General features: G+C 38.9%; 1 protein-coding gene and 1 long non-coding RNA gene across 6 annotated transcripts in view; one reads left to right on the plus strand and one right to left on the minus strand.

Moving 5' to 3' along the window:
- The window catches only part of KHDRBS2 (KH RNA binding domain containing, signal transduction associated 2), a 572,215-nt gene that overhangs the window by 350,603 nt on the left and 201,323 nt on the right, over positions 1-20,289 (minus strand). Inside the window, exon 1 of one of the 5 annotated variants that reach the window (XM_073336335.1) lies at positions 14,511-14,727. The exons of the other annotated variants lie outside the window; for them this stretch is intronic. Within the exon in view, the coding sequence (XP_073192436.1) occupies positions 14,511-14,552 (42 nt within the window). The 5' untranslated portion in view covers positions 14,553-14,727. Of the gene's footprint in view, positions 1-14,510; positions 14,728-20,289 lie in introns of those variants that run through there. 5 annotated transcript variants of the gene reach the window in all.
- LOC140908680 (uncharacterized) overlaps positions 1-20,289 on the plus strand; it is a 32,848-nt gene that overhangs the window by 11,350 nt on the left and 1,209 nt on the right. The window contains exon 2 of the long non-coding RNA XR_012157951.1: positions 14,572-14,787. This is a non-coding gene — a long non-coding RNA (uncharacterized LOC140908680). The remainder of the gene's footprint in view (positions 1-14,571; positions 14,788-20,289) is intronic.

Raw genomic sequence — 20,289 nt, forward strand, 5'->3', positions numbered from 1 at the left:
ATTTACCCCTTCACATGGTATAAGAACCAGGGGTCACCCAATGAAATTAATAGGCAGCAGGTTTAAAACAAACAAAAGGAAGTACTTCTTCACACAACACACAGTCAACCTGTGGAACTCGTTGCCAGGGGATGTTGTGAAGGTCAAAAGTATAATTGGGTTCAAAAAAGAGGTCAAGAGATGCCAAGATGGTCAGGGATGCAACCCCATGTTCTGGATATTGCTAAGCTGCTGACTGCCAGATGATGGGAGTGGATGACAGGGGATGGATCATGCAATAATAACCCTGTTCTGTTCATTACCTCTGAAGCACCTGGCATTGGCCACTGTCGGAAGACAGGATACTGGGCTAGATGGACCATTGGTCTGACCCAGTAGGGCTATTCTTATGTTCTTATTTTGTTATGAGAATACCATGCTGCTACATATAGCAGCTTTTCTGGCCCAACTCTGGCAATTGTGATGGGATAATCATAGTAGGTAATTAAGAAGTGTATCACCTCTTGATATGCATGCATGTCTCCTGTTGGTATAAAAGGCAATTTTGCAAATATATAAGGTCAAATCCTATTCATCCCCCAATACTCTGTAGCCATGTACAGCCCACTATATTGTGCAACCAGTGGAAGCCTGCACAGGAGGGGGGAATACCTCCACCACACACACACACACACACTTCATACTAGAGCTGAACTCTGCAGGTTTCTGTTTTAGGCAGAGAGATGGGGAAAGGGAGGAGCAGTAAATAGTGAATCCATGCCGACAGGAAGTTCTGGAGATCTTGTATACCAGCAGAGGTATGAGGCTGCTGCCAGAGGCTACTGCACTCCTGAGACTACATCAACTTACAAGTCCTCTGATAAGAAGAATGCAATCTCCCATAGCACTCCCCTGCATGAGATCTCTTCTTCTGGCTTTGAACAGTGACCAGGCTCTAGCCCATGAAAAGAAAAACAGACTCTAACTGAAACACTGCAAGGAGACCTAGGGCCAAATTTATACCTGGTGTAATTCTATTAAATCAACTGAATTACAGCAGAGACAAATTAGGTCCGAGCAACCAAAACAAGAGTAATTAAAACTGCAGTATCTCTAAAAGATTTACTTATGGCAAACATTTTATTATGCATTTTTTATCCTCAGAAATGCTGGGAAGCTCATATTTACAGTGTACTTGAAGAGGATGGTGCAATAATTGCTTGTTTATTTATTAGCTCGCATCAAGCACCTAAATCTACAGGGAAAATACATTTTTGGCATAACTCCATGAAACAGATGGTCAGTGACTCTAGATAAACATCTTCCAGAGTACAAGTCCATACGGATAACATACTATTCCCTCAGTTTTCATTTTAGCTATTTTCTGTCAGAATTTGGTAATAAGTTGTGCCATTTAAATAAATGAATATAAATGAGTCTTAGCATTAAAATAAATGTTCAGGTTACAAATAATTGAGTTTAGTCTCTGATGTATCTTTATTTAGGTAAATTGAATCAAGTCTTTCCCGAGGTACATTCCAATAGCTTTTTCTCTTACTCCAGCGGTTCTCAAACTTCATTGCACCACAACCCCCTTCTGACAACTAAAATTACCACACAACCTGAGGAGTGAGGGCGCACCTGAGGAGGGGCAAAAGCCAAAGCTTGAGCCCACCACCCTGAGCAGAGGAGCCAAAGCCCAAGGGCTTCAGCCCCAGAAGGGGGCCTGTAAGCTGAGCCCCACTGCCCAGGGCTGAAGCCTGAGCCCCACCACCCAGGGCTTTAACCCTTGGGCTTCAGCTTTGACCCTGGGCAGTGGGGCTTGGGCTTGGGCTTTGGCCCCAGGTCCCATCAAGTCTAACACCAGTCCTGGAGACCCCATTAAAACCCAGTCCTGACCCACCTTGGGGTCCCAACCCACAGTTTGAGAACCCCTGCTCTAACCTATATATTAGCAGCTATGATTCTGCATTTGGGGGGCCAGATTCTGCCATTCTTATTCACATTGTATGACTACTTGTTGAATACTGTGATTAAAACCAACAGGGCTGTGTACAGCATCTTTTTTTTAAAAATGAGAAATTGGCTTATCTGCCTGTGATAGGAGGGAGGGATGGAGATTCTGATTTTTCTATCAAGGATATTTTATACATGCTTTTTCTTGAAATGTTTCTGTATATTATTAAACTGTTGCCATGTTTGACCACAGAGATGGCTTTATTCCAGTGGTGGGTGAAAGGACATAATGCTTCCTGGAGCTGTCCAACATGCAGTGCATTGTGGCTTTTAGCCCCCACCATGGTTGGCCAGCTCAGCCTGCCAGTGCAGGAGGTCAGGAGGCAGGGATGAATGGCTCAGCTTCCTTTTTACGCATTTCAGTACAGAGTCTCCTGTTGTCACTGGCCCCCTATACATGGACACAGAAGGGCAGAAGTCTCCTGTACAACCTTGCACATCCATGCAAATAACAGCTATATCTGGGATTTATCATCACAATCCCATTTTTCACTTTCAGAAACTTTTTTGGGATGAAATTTGCCAGGCTTGGTCTCTGTCTCTAGGTGTCTTTTTATTAGTATTGGAGTAAAAGATAGCTGAGGTTTGACATTTGATCCAATATGCTTGATTTCATAATCACATTTTATCTTAAATACATATACGGACAGTATTATATCTAAGTTTGCTGGAAACCCTGTATTATTTGAGAAATAGTATGTGATAATTTAATTAAAGACTATTACAGTGCACTTTTTTTTTGCATTTCATTATTATTACTAATTATACTTGCAGCAGAACTTATGCAGAAATCTGAATGTTCAGAGCACTCTACAAATATTTTTTTTATTATTCAGGTTGTGTACATAAAGCAAAGCATTATTTTAATTTGACTGACATATGCAAACTCATTAATATAGCTCTAAAGAGATGCTACCAGTGTGGAAAAAGCTTTCAAAAACATTTTATTTAGAACCAATTCTACTTACACTTTATATAATGCATTTTCTATATACTTCCTGCCAATTTTGTATTACTGAGGACATGCATGAAACTTTGATCTTATTCCTTTAGATCTTAGTTTCCGGTACTACTTCAACAATTGCAATAACAAAATCTATAGTTTTAACAATTTTTCATGAGGCACTGACTGCTCTTTAATGACAAACTGTTCAGTAAGGCCTTAGTGTTTCTTATGAGGCTCTGTGCATCTTGAACTCATGCACTTTCCCTAGCATCTCCCTAGCCCTGAAAGTCATAGAATCATAGAATATCAGGGTTGGAAGGGACCCTAGGAGGTCATCTAGTCCAACCCCCGGCTCAAAGCAGAACCAGTCCCCAGCTAAATCATCCTCAATCATAAGTCAAAACACATAACCATACAGTGAAATCCTACTGGGTTACAAATTCTGGCTGGTGCTGAGCACTTGCAACTCCAATTGAATTCAAATAGGACATTTGCCTGAGTAAGGGCACAAGATTTGACCAGCAAAGTCAAGATTGCTTTAACAGAATTTTTAAAAAATAATATTTCATATATGTGTGAAGTCTATAAAGTAAATATATAAATAAGAAAAACGGAACATTAAACTTTAGCAAATTACATACAATAGAGTGCAGTACAAAATAAGAGAAAGTGGGAAAATCTCATGGTGGATCTATTGCTATTGTCTATGAGGTGAAATGTGCCTTTGCTATATTGCCATAAACAGGAATGACCCTAGATATTTTTCCAGCAAGGATAGAAAATGTTTTTGCCCTCCCCGCGTTGCCCTGAAGCAGCCGAGTGAAATAGGAGCATGGTGCCCCCTGGAAGCTGGTACCCAGGGTGAATCCATCTGCTTGCTCGTCCCTAGAACCAGCCCTGGCCATAGGCCCCAGCTAAGGGACAGCTCATAGTTGCATTGCCCCAGGAGCAGATGCAGAACTAGACTGTGTTGCAGTCTGGTCCCTAGTTCCCCTACTTGCTTTGGGGAAAAAGCACCAACCCTACACCTTGAAAAGATTGTTTCCACCAGTGTGCTGGCTCAGCTATGCTGGACAGCATATGGCATGGGTGAATACTGCCACTCCCCTCCCTTCCTGACTACTCACTGCCCACTTGTGTATGATGGGAAGTGGTGGACCCAGGCAGGCTGCTTTCCCCACACCCTACATTTGCAATACCAGTGCAGGAGACAAAGGGGATTCCTTACATCCAGTTATTTACGGCATGCTCCAACTGGAACGACAGTATAAAAGGGAGCAGCTCAGCTCAGTCTGTCCTGACCAGGAAGTAGAGTGGACATGAATTGCAGTCTCCTGCCTGGGAGCTGTCGGAGCCCCAGACCATGGAGGCCAGGCCTGCTGATACCCAGGTGAATACCCCACTGTCTGTGGAAGCCCACAACGGGAAGGAGTTGTGAACTTCACCTGCCAACTGCCTCAGGGAACAGAGGAACTGTGGGCTACGGAGCAGGAAGACAGACATTGATCCAGTTGCAGTACTGGGAACAGAGGTAGCATGTTTCAGAAGTATCCCTGCTGACCCAGTGGCAGATACACTTGCCGCTGATAGGGCCCTGGGTTAGGACCCAGTGGAGTAGGAGTGCCCTGGTCACTCTATCTTAGACGCCACTCGTAGTGGTGGCCCCACCCTCTTTGGCCACTACGCCATACTGCCATACGCTCAAGGGTGGTCCTAGTAACTCTGGCTGCTAGGCCATACTGCCCTGCACAGAAGGGCGATCCTCCTGACTTAGCCATTGTGTTATACTGAGCTACAGGGCCTCAGGACAAAGGTAGGCTACTAGGCTATACTTCATTGCACGGAAGGGTGATCCTACTGGCTCTGGATGCTAGGCCTTTCTGACCTGCATGGTAGGGCTGTCCTATTGACACTGGCCATTTGGCCATGATGTCCTGAATCTAAGGACAGCCTCTCTGACCATTAGGTCATACCACCCTGGTGAGAAGAGTGGTTATTTGGCCTTGGCTATAGGATGATAACACCCCCAATGGGTAATGGGGTATACCTGCTCTGTAACAATTTTTTAATTTGGCAGATTGATTGCTTAAAGTTATGCACTAATTGCCATTTGGATTAACTGCCAAATTGGATTACCAAAGCAGAAATTTTTTTTACCTCATTTGAGTGCAAAAGGATTTGAAAAACAGGGTGGGTTGCAGTTTGGTGGTTGGTGGCATGCCTTCTATACATGACATAGCTGTGCTTTAGTTAAGCCTGAGATGAGGCAGATACAACAATGATTCCAGGTCAATCCTGGAAGAATTCCAGGAAGAACGAAGGAAGATTCCAGGAAGAATGAAGCATATTGTACATGACAAATGAGTGGGAGAACATGAGATGGAGCCAAAATGGCTAGGCACCCTATAGATGGAGATGAAAACATTGTGCCGGAAAGAAGACTTGCCACATAAACATCAATAATAGCCATAAAATGAAGTAAAAAGGCTGCTGCTCTAATACTGTGCAATGATGCCATAGCATTTTTCACTCGCAACTCTTTCTTTCAGAGAACAGGATTTGGCTCTCTTTGTAGAATAGGATTATAGAGTTTATCTCTAAAATGACATTACTAAATGCCTCAATTACATTTACTAACAAACCTATTTTTAACTTAATATTTACTTCAGTTTGAGAATACTGCATTCAGCAGTTTTATGTACAGAAAGCAATCCAGTAACAGAGTGTGAAGGGGTCTGTAGACCCTGCCTGCACCGGAAGGACAATACATTAAAGGTGTGATTTTTTTAGAGCTGGTTTCAACAGAAATTGCACATGTTCAGCATCTCTAAAAAAATTATAATTTAGAATTGTTTCCCTAAACAAGAGACCAATCACGAGGTATAGTCTCTCACTGTAGGGATGCTGTGAGGGATGACACATGTTCCATCCAGGGATGACTGGTTTTGTCCTTAGGATACAACTAATTAAATTGGGAGAGGCCAGTCACTCAGCGTGGAAGGAAAGACTCTCCCAGAAAACAAGAAAGATTTTTTCACACTCCTAACCAAAATGGCTATGCGGGGAAAACTTTTAAGTGTGGCCCAGCCTTGAGTGGCTCCATAATCAGGATAATGATTAATAGCTTGTAGCTCAAAATGTTCCTCTCCAGTTTTCCTCATACATTGCAGGGGGGGAAATAACCTATGAAGGTAATATTCTACAATGAATCCATTGATATAAACAAGCACACACATAAACATTCTGAGCATTTACAGTAAACTATTTCTCCTGAATACATTGCAATGTGCTCTACCTTCTAAATCTATACCCCAGTTGTGTAAGTGTACATTTAGACGTGTGCTAGCGAGGCTAAAGCTAGCATGCTAAAAACAGCAGTGTGCATGCTATGGCTCTGGCTGGAGCTCAGGCTCTCAAGCCTATGGCTCTCAAGCCTTGCATTTGTCAGTCTACAGATTTTGTGGGCATTGGAACACATGTTAAAAGAAACTTCCTTTTAAAAAAAATGTTCAAAGCGATTGGCAAAATGTATCTCTTTTTAACGAAATTGGGCGCAAAGTGAGAATTCACTATGAAGCAGCCAATATGCTTTGCAAGCTCACCAGAATGTTTCCGATAGTTTACTTTCAATAAAACATGTCTTACTTTTTAACCAGGTAGATTAAATTGCAGCAGAGTGACCAAAACAAGACAGAATATTCTGTTACTTATCTCCAAGATGAAAAACAAGGTATTTTTGACACGTATATGTATTTAGCAATGTTAGCACTTTAAAAATATATGGGTATATAATAAATGACCTTGCATTGAGGTGAGAATATACAATGCTATAACCTGCAACAAAATAGCATTCAGTAAATAACACTGATTTGCACTGTCATAGCTGTGGCTTCCCCATTCAAAATTCCCCACAATAACTATTCCATGTGAAATGTATTTCTATATTCTTCTAATTAATCTCCTTCCAAAAAATCACCATCAGAACCATCATGTGTTTTCATCATTAGAGTCAGATGAAAAACTGCCCTGTTAAAGTGGATTATTTTACTTAAATGTCACACAACATCAATCTCTTTAATCTTCATTTTAAGCATCTGGATTCACAGATATTTGCCTCAGATAACAATCTTTAATCTTTTAATCCTTCATGTCTTTTCTTATAAAACATAATGACATCCCATATTTTGCCAATATTTGTGCTTATGTCAGGGAACTGGTATATGCAAGTATAGTTTCCACTGCGACTTGTTAAATGGTTGTAGATGCGGAGTTTGAATCCTGCCCATTCCTATTCTTACATTTATGCCTATTTCAAGTTTAGAAAAGTGTTCAGATTAAAGGAAGCATAACCTGCTTTTTAGTCTGATTGTATCCCTTTGGCAAATCTAAGACAGATAAATTCCACTGACTCAAGTGAACCATGTGCCAGGTTATGCAAACTCCTATATTAGTCCTTACTCACTGTGACAGATCTCGGGATAGTCATGGCTGTGAGTTACCTTGTTACCCCCTACATCTAGCAAGAGGGAGTCTAGCTCATGGTGGCTGGACATAAGCTCCCTAACAACACCAGCCTTTCAGCCAATCAAGCACTCAGCTCTGGGCTATGCCAGCCCTTTCTTTGCTTTGCAGGTTAATAATAGGTGTGCTCCAGCCCCCAAGTCCACTTGAAGCATTCACCTGTGATGTGAAGACCATGGCTACTCACAGGAATCCCAGATCCTCTGCTCCCAAAGGAGCAATGCACCACAGTATACCAGTTTTACCTTAAATCACCACTCTTCTATAACACACAGGACTTGTGAGCACTTATAATGAAACAAAAGAAGGTTTGTTACAAGAAAGAATCAAGATTCCCCTAGAAACAAGAGAAACAGCTGTTTATAATACAAAACAAGCTCATAAAATGAGAACTAGGAACTACACTTATTAATAGTTACCTTTTCTATCTAATAAAGTAGATTCCCCCCACTCAAAGTTCAGTCTTTTGCAGAGCTGGCTGGCTTCTCAGGAGCTAATCTTTTATGAAACACCCCTGCTCAACAAGATGTCTCCTCAGTTAATGGACACAGAGGGTCTTTCTCTACCCTGTGATATGATGAATCAGTTTTTTGTCTTTATTCCCAGACAGGGCAATCATCTGTCTCTTATAATGTAACATTATGTAACCTCCAAGTTGTTTTGATGTTTATAGGTTATCTTTGATATTATCCCATCATAGATTCTCAAGACAAAATAAACCAAATATATCATACATATTAATATGTAACTTTAAATATTATATAACTTTTATGCAGATCATCTGTAAATTAGAGATAAGCAAATTCCAAGAGATACAGGCTTGCTATTTATCTGCAAAGTCTAACGAATCTAGAACATTAATATAATCTGAAAACATTGTAACATTGCAGTGTAAATACCATCATATTATGACTCCAGCTCAGTAAAGCCTGTATTCCATGAATGAAAATAAAATAGCAGAAGATCTTCCTATTGGCAAAAATAGTGCCAAATAATGAAGAGTCCTCTGCTCTAGGATGCCAAGCTGATGAGCAAGCAATGTCACCACAGAATTACCCAAGGAGCCCGTCACTGGAGTGGAGAGAAGAGTACCAGCTACATAAAAATGTAAGAATGGTCATACTGGGTCAAACTAATGGTCCACCTAGCCCAGTATCCTGTTTTTCTACAGTGGCCAGTGGCAGATGTTTCAGAGAGAATGAACAGAAAAACATCCACTGGCAATGAGTTCCGCAGATTGACTTTGTTGTGTAAAGAGGTACTTGCTTGTTTTGTTTTACACTAACTGACCGTTAATTTCATTGGGTGACCTCTGGTTCTTCTGCTATGTGAAGAGGTAAAAAACACTTCCTTATTCACTTTCCCCACACCATTCATGATTTTATAGACTTCAATCATATCCCACCTACCCTTAGTCCTCTCTTTTCCAAGCTGAACAGTCCCTGTCTTTTTAATTATCTTCATATGGAAGCTGTTCCATATCCCATATGGTTTTTGTTGCCCTTCTTTTTACTTTTTCTAATATATATTTTTGGAAATGGGACTGTCATAAATATAAAGGGAAGGATAACCACCTTTCTATATACAGAACTGTAAAATCCCTCCTGGCCGGAGGCAAAACCCTTTCACCTGTAAAGGGTTAAGAAGCTAAGATAACCTCGCTGGCACCTGACCAAAATGACCAATGAGGAGACAAGATACTTTCAAAGCTGGTGGGGTGGGGTGGGGGGCAAAGGGTCTTTCTGTCTGTGTGATGCTTTTGCCGGGACCAGGTCAGGAATGCTCTTCAGAACTTCTGTTAAGTTAATAAGTAATCTAGCTAGAAATGCGTTATATTTCCTTTTGTTAAATGGCTGGTAAAATAGTTTGTGCTGAATGGAATGTATATTCCTGTTTTTGTGTCTTTTTGTAACTTAAGGTTTTGCCTAGAGGGATTCTCTATGTTTTTAAATCTGATTACCCTGTAAGGTATTTACCATCCTGATTTTACTGAGGTGATTCTTTTACTTTTTCTTTCATTAAAATTCTTCTTTTAAGATCCTGATTGCTTTTTCATTGTTCTTAAGATCCAAGGGTTTGCGTCTCTGTTCACCTATGCAAATTGGTGAGGATTTTTATCAAGCCTTCCCAAGAAAGGGGGTGTAGGGCTTGGGGGGATATTTTAGGGGGAAGACGTCTCAAGTGGGCTCTTTCCCTGTTCTTTGTTTAACATGCTTGTTGGTGACAGCATAGGGTGCAAGGACAAGGCAAAGTTCAGAGTGGGGAAGGAACCTTGACAGGGACAAACAGAACTGCATGCTGTATTCAAGGTGTGGGGGTACCACAGATTCATATACTGGCATTATGATATTTACTGCCTCATTATCTATCCCTTTCCTAATGGTTCCTATCATTCTCTTCGCTTTTTTGACTGCCACTGCAGATTGAGCAAATGTTTTCAGAGAATTATCCACAATGATTCCAAGATCTCTTTCTTGAGTAGTAACAGCTGATTTAGACCCCATCATTTTGTATGTGCAGTTGGGATTATGTTTTCTAATGTGCATTACTTTGCGTTTATCAACACTGAATTTCATCAGCTATTTTGATGTCCAGTTACCCAGTTTGTGAGATCCCTTCATAACTCTTGGCAGTCAGCATTTGTTCTTAACTATCTTGAGTAACTTTGAATTGACTGGACACTTTGCCACCTCACTGTTTACCCTCTGTACCAGACCTCTTAAGAATATGTTAAATAGTGCTGTCTCAGTACTGATCCTTGGGGGATCCTGCTATTTACCTCTCCCCACTGTTAAAATTAACCATTTATTCCCACCCTTTGTTTCCTATTTTTTAGCCACTTACTGATCCATGAGAGGACCTTCATTCTTATCTGATGACTGCTTAATTTGCTTCAGAGACTTTAGTGAGGGACCTTGTGAAAAGCTTTCTGAAAACCCAAGTGTCATATTTTGTTGACACCCTCAAAGAAGTTGTAATAGATTGGTGAGCCATGATTTCCCTTTACAAAAGCCATGTTGACTCTTCTCCAATGTAATGTGTTCGTCTATGTGTTTGATAAGTCTGATCTTAACTTGGCTAGTACTGAAGTTAGGCTTACCAGCCTATAATTGCCAGGATTGCTTCTGGAGCCTTTTTTAAAAAATGGTGCCACGTTATCTATCCTCTAGTCATCTGGTGGAGAGGCTGATTTAAACGATAGGTTAAATACCACAGTTAGTCATTCTGCAATTTCATATTTGAGTTCCTTCAGAGCTCTTAGATGAATAGTATCTGGTTCTGGTGACCTATTACTATTTATTTTATCAATTTGTTCCAAAACCTCCTCTATCAACATCTCAATCTGGAGCAGTTCCCCAGAGTTGTCACATAAAAAGAATGACTCAGATGTGGGAATCTCCCTCACATCCTCCGCAGTAAAGACCAATGCAAAGAATTAATTTAGCTTCTCTACAACAGCCTTGTCTTCCTCGGATTTTTTTTAGCACCTTGATCATCCACTGGCCTCACTAATTGTTGGGTAGGCTTTCACCTTGTGATGGACTTAAAATATTTTTTGCTATTAGTTTTTGTGTCTTTAAGTAATTGGTCTTCAAATTCTGTTTTGCCCTGCCTAATTACACTTTTACTCTTGACTTGCCAGAGTTTATGCTCTTTCTAGTTTGCTCCGTAGGGTTTGACTTCTCATTTTTAAAAATGTCTTTTTGTCTCCTACTGCCTCTTTTATTCTGCTGTTTCACAATGGTGGGATTTTTCAGTCCTCTTACTTTTTTTTTTAATTTGCTGTGTACATTTAGTTTGAGCCTCTATTATGTTTCTTTTTTAAAAATCCATGCAGTTTGCAGGCATTTCCTGACTGTTCCTTTTAATTTCCCTTTATCTTAATTCCTCATTTTTGTGTAGTTTTCCTTTTTGACATTAAATGCTACTGTGGTGGTTTTCTTTAGTAATTTTGCCCTTACAAGGATGTTAAATTTAATTATATGATGGTTGACATAACTGAGTGGTTCAGCTATAGTCACCGCTTGAACCAGATCCTGTGCACACTTAGGAATAAATCAAGTTCTTTGCCCTTGTGGATTCCAGGACTAGCTGCTCCAGGGAGCAGTCATTAATGGTGTCTAGAAATTTTATCTCTGCATCCCATGCTGAGGTGACATGTACCCAGTCAACATGGGGATAGTTGAAATCCCCCATTATTATTGGGTTTTCTCTTTTTGTATCCTCTTTAATCTCCCTGAGCATTTCACAATCACTGTCACCACCCTGGTCAGGCAGTCGGTAGTATATTCCTACTGCTATACTCTTAATATTCTGGCCTGGAATTTCTATCTATAGGGATTCCATGGTACAGTTTGGTTCATTTAAGATTTTTACTATATTTAACTTTCTTTCACATATAGTGCCACTCTCCCAGCAACACAGGCTACTCTGTCATTCCTATATGTTTTGTGCCATGGTATTACCGTGTCCCATTCATTATCAATTTTTGCCCAAGTGGGAAGCAGCCTGGTAGCTTATGTTCTAAGGACAGTGCAGCGTCTTTTTGTTTGGCATTGTGACATCATGATGATGTGTCACAAACTTCATCATGTTGTGATATAAAATTCTCATAGTGTGATACAGCTTCATGATATTGAGATGTTATAGTCTGATGAACATATTTGCAATAGTTTTATTTAGATTGGCAGTTCAAACAGAGCTGGTTTGACAAAGTACTTCCCTCTACTCACCTAAAACCCAACCCTCTGGTCACCATGCTTACTGAAATCAAGAATGTCTGAAAAAGCATTTAATTTTACAACATCCAGTGGTGTGTAGCATGATTATCAATGAGATGTAACTCATGTTACAGCCAGTAATTACGTGTCATAGTCAAACAGACAACATGTCACACTTCACTTTGAGTTATGACATAAAATGCTGCATCCTTTTCATGTTAGGCATAAACAATTTCCATTCTGGTGCTTTCTCTCAGACATAGTGGTCTGAAACAGATAAAATGAAAAAATATTTCAGGAATGTGCTTAGATTATATTCAGAGATTCAAATGTGAGGACCTGATATTGTTTGGTTTTGGGGGATGACTCTATAAAAGATTAGACTTTCCATATGTGCACCTTTTCCAATCTCTGACAGTAATTGCATGAGATATTTTTCATTTAAATCCAGATTACCATATCTGAAAGATGGATGTAATCACATTTACTGTGTATAGGCAGTGGAGGAAGTTAATGGACATTGCTTATTTCACCATGCATATAGAATACAATGAACAAACATTTCCCTCACATGCTTCGTTTAGCTAGTAGGAGAAATGAATTGGTTGGAGAGCTAATACTATCCCACTTTTGGTCAAGCCATGACTCATTTTGCAGATCATTATGCAAAGACATGCCGAGGTAGTTGTTCTAACACATTTTTGGGGTGTAATGCTCTTCCAGACCTATCGCTCTGCATTCAGGCACTATTCAACTTACAAACTACATTATTCTATTTTGGTGGTACAAACAAGAGTATCTGAGTTCAAAATTGGGTCATTCCTGTTTCTTCTTGGTTTGCTCATTAGAAATCCAAAGGTAAAAATATTTTATGAGTATCTGACAAAAATTATCTAAAAAGTTACTATTTTTCTTTTTCTTTCTAAATATGATTTCCAAGAATAGTAATGCAGGTAAACTCAGCAGCCTCCAAGTTCCTTACATTCCTGCCCAGCGTATACAATACATAATTGAATTGAAATAAATGATTCATTACCAAAATGGCTTTTTTTAAAGCTAGTAATACTATTTCCCATGTTTCATTATTACTTTCCCATTAAGAAGCATTATGTGTATTCAGCACAAAACCCATTCAACATAACTGGGTGGAGGGGTTGGGGAAGTGGATGTAAGTTTTTTTCATTTTTATCTATTTAATATACATCTTGTTATTTACCTTATCATTATAAGCTTCTGAGACATAATCATAAGCCTTCAGCTTCAGCTAGCTGGAAAATTCCTTAGTGATAATTTTTCTGGAAGGTTGCTACACTGTGATGAATAACTGATTATTACCAATACAAAAGCAGACTAATTTGTTCTTATATAATATAACAGGAGAGAGGAAAATGAACAGTTTCAACCAAAAGATAATAACTGGTTTAAAATTGTTTATAGCAGGGGATTTACAACAGGTATGCCAGAAAAATGACAAGAAATGTGTTAAATGACATAATTACTCTTACTTTGTATAATCTTAGCCCACTGTATACCCTAATGTTCTGGAAGAATATGTGCCATTAAAGAAGAAAAATGCATTTAATGTACTCTGCATTTCTACTTCTGTTCATGAAAAAGGTTTTTAAGTGCTTTGATGCAAAATGCCAAATGACATACTTCAGAGACAATCAATATTTTTTTCATTTGCTACTAAATGTGAACATGCTTGTGTGTCATTGCTGCTAGATTTGCACATAGATAAATAAGTCTCTTTTATTTTAAAATTATCTCCATCTCAGAAACCTTTACTGTAATGTCTTATTTCTCTATAAGCAGAACACAGCCCCAGTTGACCTGCAAACTAAAGGTAATCAATGTGCCGGTGTCTCCTAGCAAAATTTAGTACAGCATATCTGAAAACAAATACTGTAAATCAGGGTCTAAGCAGCAGCGACAGTTTATTATTAACCATAAATATCTGTCCACTGTACATAAAATGGTTCCCTACAACTCAAATTTCTCTGTGGTGCTGGAAATTATAAACCAGAAAAGGAAAGCCTTATAGAATTTCACTAAGGAAAATATGTTGAGTTATTTTCTCTTAAAAGCAGGGTCCACTTTATCAGCTTTTTCATCTTATGCTGTATCATTAGCAATTTTAACACAATGAGCCAATTACTCTGAGCACCCACTTGTTTTTAAAATGAGCATGCTCAGCTAATCAGCTTAGTTTCCTTTTACTTATAACTGAAAATCTAATCTCATTATATACGAAAAAAATCGCTCCTGGACCACCTGTTAGGTAGAAGATCCAAGTTCCAATCACAGATGACATTTTTTTCACTTACCAGGACTGTAGGTGTCTCCGAGTTTCTGTAAATAAGTAACATTTGTGGCTTTGTTTTTCAGAACTGAAAATCCTTATCTACATTAATGGGAGCATCCTGCACCGATTTCTATACCAGATTTAACCAACATATGGCATGCAAAATACAGGCCAATGGTGGAGACCCAGTAAACCAAGGAGAGCTCCCAAAGAATTTGAAGTCTTCCTGGTAACCCTAATCCAGATCCAAGCAGTGTCATGTGGGTCTCTGGGAACAGAACTGAAGAGATAATTGGCAGGTATCCCCTTTTTACATGCTTGTCTAAAGATGAACAAAGGGAGCTACAGCTCATCAATAAGTCAAGAAACTGAACCTTTTCAGAATAGGTTATAGAGGTTGGATACTCAGCTGCAGCTGAACAGAGCCTGAAGATGAGGCGGTTGAGGAGGGATGTGCATTAGGGAGCCACAGCCAGTTCTCTGATCCTGTGTCACCTGGTCTTGGCATGAGAAGGAGCTTTGTATTATGCTAGTGTAAAGTTTTCAAATTATAAATTACTCAAGTGGAGTATGAGCTGCACTCTGCCACACTATCCTAGCACACCAGGTAGTCTGGAATAGGATGTAGGATTGAGGCAGAAATCTCCATGAAGTTTTTTGGCAGAGATTTCTCTATAATTGTTCTGCCAAGGAATGGGGTTTGATACATGTAAAATGGTTCAGGGACCAGCCGCAAACTCTGCAGATACCCTGTGTATCTGCCAAATCACCTGGCGCTGAATAGCTAATTTTAATTTTACAAATACATATGGAGCCAAATAAAACTCTTAGTTATGCTAGCATAAATTCAAAGTAACTCTGTCAATTTCAGTGCAATTATTCAAGAGTCACAACAGTATAGGTGAGATCTGAATTTACCTCACATTTTTAAAATACCAGGATTTAAAACACATTTCACCCTATAATTAATCATTTTAATGGTGAGAAAGGATTATTATCTTTGATTCTTCCAGGTTTCTGGGCTGAGCTCAATAGGGACAGTTTTCTTTTAAAGGAAACATAAAATGAATTGGGGGGAGGGGAAGGAAGGAAGAAGCAAATAAAGGACAATAATTTAAGCAATATTCTAGTATAGGGAATGGTAACCATTTCTAAAATCAAATGTAATGTTAATTACAGTGGACTGTTCCCCTCTCCAAATGCTGATTGTCAAAATCAATGCTCTCCTTTTGTCCACAAATTATATCAGGCTTAGGAGAGACAGGCAAAGCTTTTAATTGCAGCTTCCAACTGTAAAGGCTTGAAAGAAGTAGCAAAGCTACAGCAAGATGCAAGGACATCCCTGAAGAGCTCTCACCTTTCCAGGATCCCCGAACTCCAAGAACTCCCTGGCGTCCTGATACAGTTTTCCATTGAACTACAAACAGATGGTAGCCAAGCAGATGTGCCTAGCACTTGAACTAAAATGAACAAAATGATGTTTTGAGAAACAAACAAAACAATCAAATAAATAGAGCAAAGGGGAAGAGGAGGTACAAATAAAGTAAGGCAGAAAGTAAGCAAAGATAAAGAACCAAAATAGAAAAAATATAATTTAATTAATAAAAATATTAAAATAGCACATTGCATAAGGATAGCATGGGGAATACAGACCATTTCATAACTCCAGAATGTTTTTGGTGGGTAAAATTACCAATTTTTGCTTAAATATATGCAAACAGAAGTCAAATCAACCTCTATAGCTATATTACTAGGAAGCTGCAAAGTACAAGAGTAGCTAAAATTTCTTAAGAGTGAGGTCTATTAAATTGGGAAGACCCATAATTGGGACCATTCAATATTAGACTGGACAAAATACTAGTAAAATGCATTGTGGGAAACATCTTGCAATGGCAGGGGGTAAGCCAGAAAACCTAATAGGTCTTTTACACCTGCAAAGAGTTTCAAAATGTGTAACTCAACTCCCCACCTTGAAGCAAGTGGGTGCAGCACTGCCTTCACCCTCACAATGAACTATACACAATATCTGAGCTGACACAAAGGATATTAATTTTTTTGCTAGTGTAAGCCAGCAGCAAATTAATATCCTCCTCTTCTGTGCCACACAGAGCCTGTAGAAATCTGTATGCTACCCATACATAGGTCTTGTGACTTTTGGTTCCTTAACGGAGGTAGTCGGAAAATGGAAAAAATGTTGGCAAATTTTAGTAATATATGGCAACTTTCAAAAATTTCTGATCAGCTCTATTCCTAAGGGGTCACCTTGATCTCTGTTGGATTCCTGAAATTATCTTCGTTCTAGAAGTCAGCTGCTGAAGCCTATAAAGATGCTCACTTGTTGAACTCCTTAGTTTTTACAGACCAGATATCCACCCACTCTTTGGTTGCTTTCGAAACCCAAGAACAAGATGTGTTTATGGTCTGTGATTTTAATTAGGTTTCATTTTGATGAGATTAATTGTGATCGTCTGAAAGCTCTATGAGGAATCTGCATTAATAGGCAAAACATAATTTTAAAATATATTTGATAGGTAAAGAAGAGATTTTCCTTTTTTCTTTTCTCCCATAATTCCTACACAGGATCAGTTAATCATGCTATGCACTTTATAAAAGAGAGAAAGAGGATTTTTGCCAATCTTCAAGCACTTTCATAAAACTGTAAAATGGGTGGGAAATCATTTTAAATAAAGATATTTGAAATAATTTGGATGGAGAAGGAAATAATTTAGACTTCCTCTCCCTGCCCCACCGGTCCTTCCTCCCAGATCAATGCCTCCTACATGATATCAAAACAAATACAAACAGCAGGTGCCAGAGCTAGGAGCAACCCGAGAAATTAAATTGCAATACATCACTAAACCCAGGGGGTATTTCATCCAAGTTCATTCCTTCTGAACTGATGAATGAATGCTAACAAAGATATATAATTTGTTTTTAAAAAACAGTTACTACACTAGAAGAATGCAAAATAGCCAGTGTTATATCTGTTTAAAAAACACACACACAAGCTAAGGTAAATCCCAGAAATTACATGGACCAGTAAATGTTAACTCTTTATAGTTTGAGAAAATTGTTGAATAGCATTATACAGTAACTAGATGATATATGATAGGAACAAACGAACATGATTTTGTGAAGGAAAAACATGCCTTTTTAAAATCTGTTGGATTAAATGAAAGATTCAAGGAAACGGGATAATTAACTTAATCTTTTTCAATGTGCTTGGTAAATTCTCTCTCAAGAGGCTATTAAGGAAACTTGGTAACCACAGAATGTGAGGTAAAATTCCCATCATTGACTGAAAAGAGGTCAAGAGCTAGGAAGAGATGAATAGCGACAATTCAGTGTGCAGAAAAGTCAATACCAAGGTGTTCCATAGCTAGACAAGGAACATTCTCCCTTCTGTTAGTCTTTGCATTCTTACACATAAAATCTTTGCACTCCCTTATTAAGAAGGGAGGGAAGAAATGTGCAATGGTAGTGCATGCTGCATCCTTCCAAAAGATGGCACCTCTTTCACTGTGGCCTTGAATTCTAAGGGACCACAGAGGTATTTTGGCCGAGTAGGTCAGGATGCCTCTGGGGACTCCCATAGCTATGAGGACCTTCTGCTAATGCGGGCTCAGCCTTAGAAACACAATATAATGCTTAACTGGGAAGATGAAGTAAACAGTAAGAATGCAAAAATATGCAGTTTCCACACAATTATTTAGTTAATCTAGATGAAGGTCAATTTTGACGAGCTACAGACCTAACACAAATGAGCAATACAATGGCAAATGGAATCCAGCATAGACAACTGCAAGATACCCCACAGCAGAAGGAATTACCGGTATATAAATGACTTATATACAATGATGAATCTAAAGGCTTGATTCTGAAATGGGCTGAGCCTTCTGAGATGTACTTACACCCCTTAGCTCCTACTCAACACTAAAGCTAAAGCCACTTCTAGCACCTCTCAGGGAGTGTTCATTATTTTGCATATTGAGTTCTAACATAGCTGTAGCATGTCAGAGAGAAAACATTATCTTTTGACATAAACAAAGCGTGGAAAATTTCAGACCTAACTGTGAATGTTCTGCAAAGTTTTGCAACCTAACTATAGCAGGCACTACTTTTCCAACCATAATATTAGCCCGGATTTGTAATTGTTATTATACCTTCACCATATCATCTTAGTCTAAAAAAATCTGCAATATCACATATTTTATTGAAAAATAGGCATTTCTGCTATTAGCAATTGCAGTTTTAACTGCACTGTTCATTTTAGTATTTTAAATTAACATCATCACAGGGATGGAGACAGAACAATGAAAGCATATATATTGTGAGGCTTTCTTACAATGTTAGTGTAGTTTTTAAGAAGGAAATTTTATTTTAGTAAGGAATCTTAATGGAGCAGTGTGTGTATTTACAACTATGATATCTTAAATTTATCAGAATATGTCTTATCTATTTCAAATAGAGCATATTGTATTAAATACCTTATTAAATTTAATCTATTATAGAAACATAACTTTCATGACAAATCAAATTACTATAAATGTTTGCCTTTCCTTTCTAATAAAGGTAGGTGGTTCACTGTATTTGAAAAAAAAAACTTCCACTCCACATATATTAATAATGGTAGAGGAAAGAAAACCCACAACTAACTAAATAGCAAGCAATGCCAGCACCCAAACAAACAGCTAATGGTTAGGAAATCAGGTAATCTATTAAGAAGTAGTACATCCCTGTTGCTTATTAATTGTGCTCTTTACTGCTGTACTGGAGACTAGGGTTAAATTCCCATTCCCAATCCCTAATCCAAAAACAATTGGTAGTGCTAAAAAGCCAGCATGCTCAGTGATCACTCAGCCAATTAAGGAGAAGCATTAACAGCTTCTGAAGGATATTTTCATCTTGATTTTCACAGATAAATGAATAGAGAGTTCAAAGGACAGCCTCGGTAGTAGTAGGTATAAAATGGGGGAAGAAAAGAGTTTCTCCTGGTATCTCAGACGAAGACAAAGGAATCTCACAGGGAAAGAAGTCAGTTAATAAATTACAGTGCAGGCTTGTCAGCTGCTAAACAAGTGGCATTATGGGGGGAAAAAACTGCTAGCATGATCCTCCTTCAAGGTGCTGAGTGCCCTCAAGTCCAACTTAAGATAATGTATGTTGCAGGAACACAATATTTTTAACAGCATTGAGCTCTTAGTCTGCAACTGCCCTTGGTCCCTGCCCCAAATAGCTTACAATCTAAGTTTAAGACAAGAGACAAGAGATAACAGGCGGATACAGACACACAGACTGGAGAGTACAAGGAAACAATCAGATCATATTGGTAATATGAGAGACAATGGTCTCAACACACTAGCAGCCTAACCTTTGTCAAATGTTTTGTAAGCATCATGGGAAAGGAGAGTTTTAAGGAGGGATTTGAAAGAAGACAATGAGTTAGTTTATGGGGAGTTACTCCCAAGCATGAGAGGCAGCATGAGAGACAGCCCAAAGGTCTTTGTTTGAAAATGTAACTACTGGGTGATGGAGGCTGACATCCTGGGACTATCAGAGGTGGGAATCAACCTTTCTGTACTGAATGAATGATAAGTAGGATGGGATAGGTCATGAAGGGTCTTAAAAGTGAAGATAAGTGTTTTATGTTAATATGGCTGTCAGAGGGTTAGATTGTTAGTAGCTCTGCACAACTGCTCAAGGAGATGAAAGGGTAGAACTGTCCATTGTGCACTGTCGATTGTGCCCATATACAAAGGCTGGCACAAGGAAGGTTAGCATCTATATTATTGCTTGTCCTC

This window comes from Lepidochelys kempii, chromosome 3 (assembly GCF_965140285.1).
Source record: "Lepidochelys kempii isolate rLepKem1 chromosome 3, rLepKem1.hap1, whole genome shotgun sequence".
Classification (NCBI taxonomy): domain Eukaryota; kingdom Metazoa; phylum Chordata; order Testudines; family Cheloniidae; genus Lepidochelys; species Lepidochelys kempii.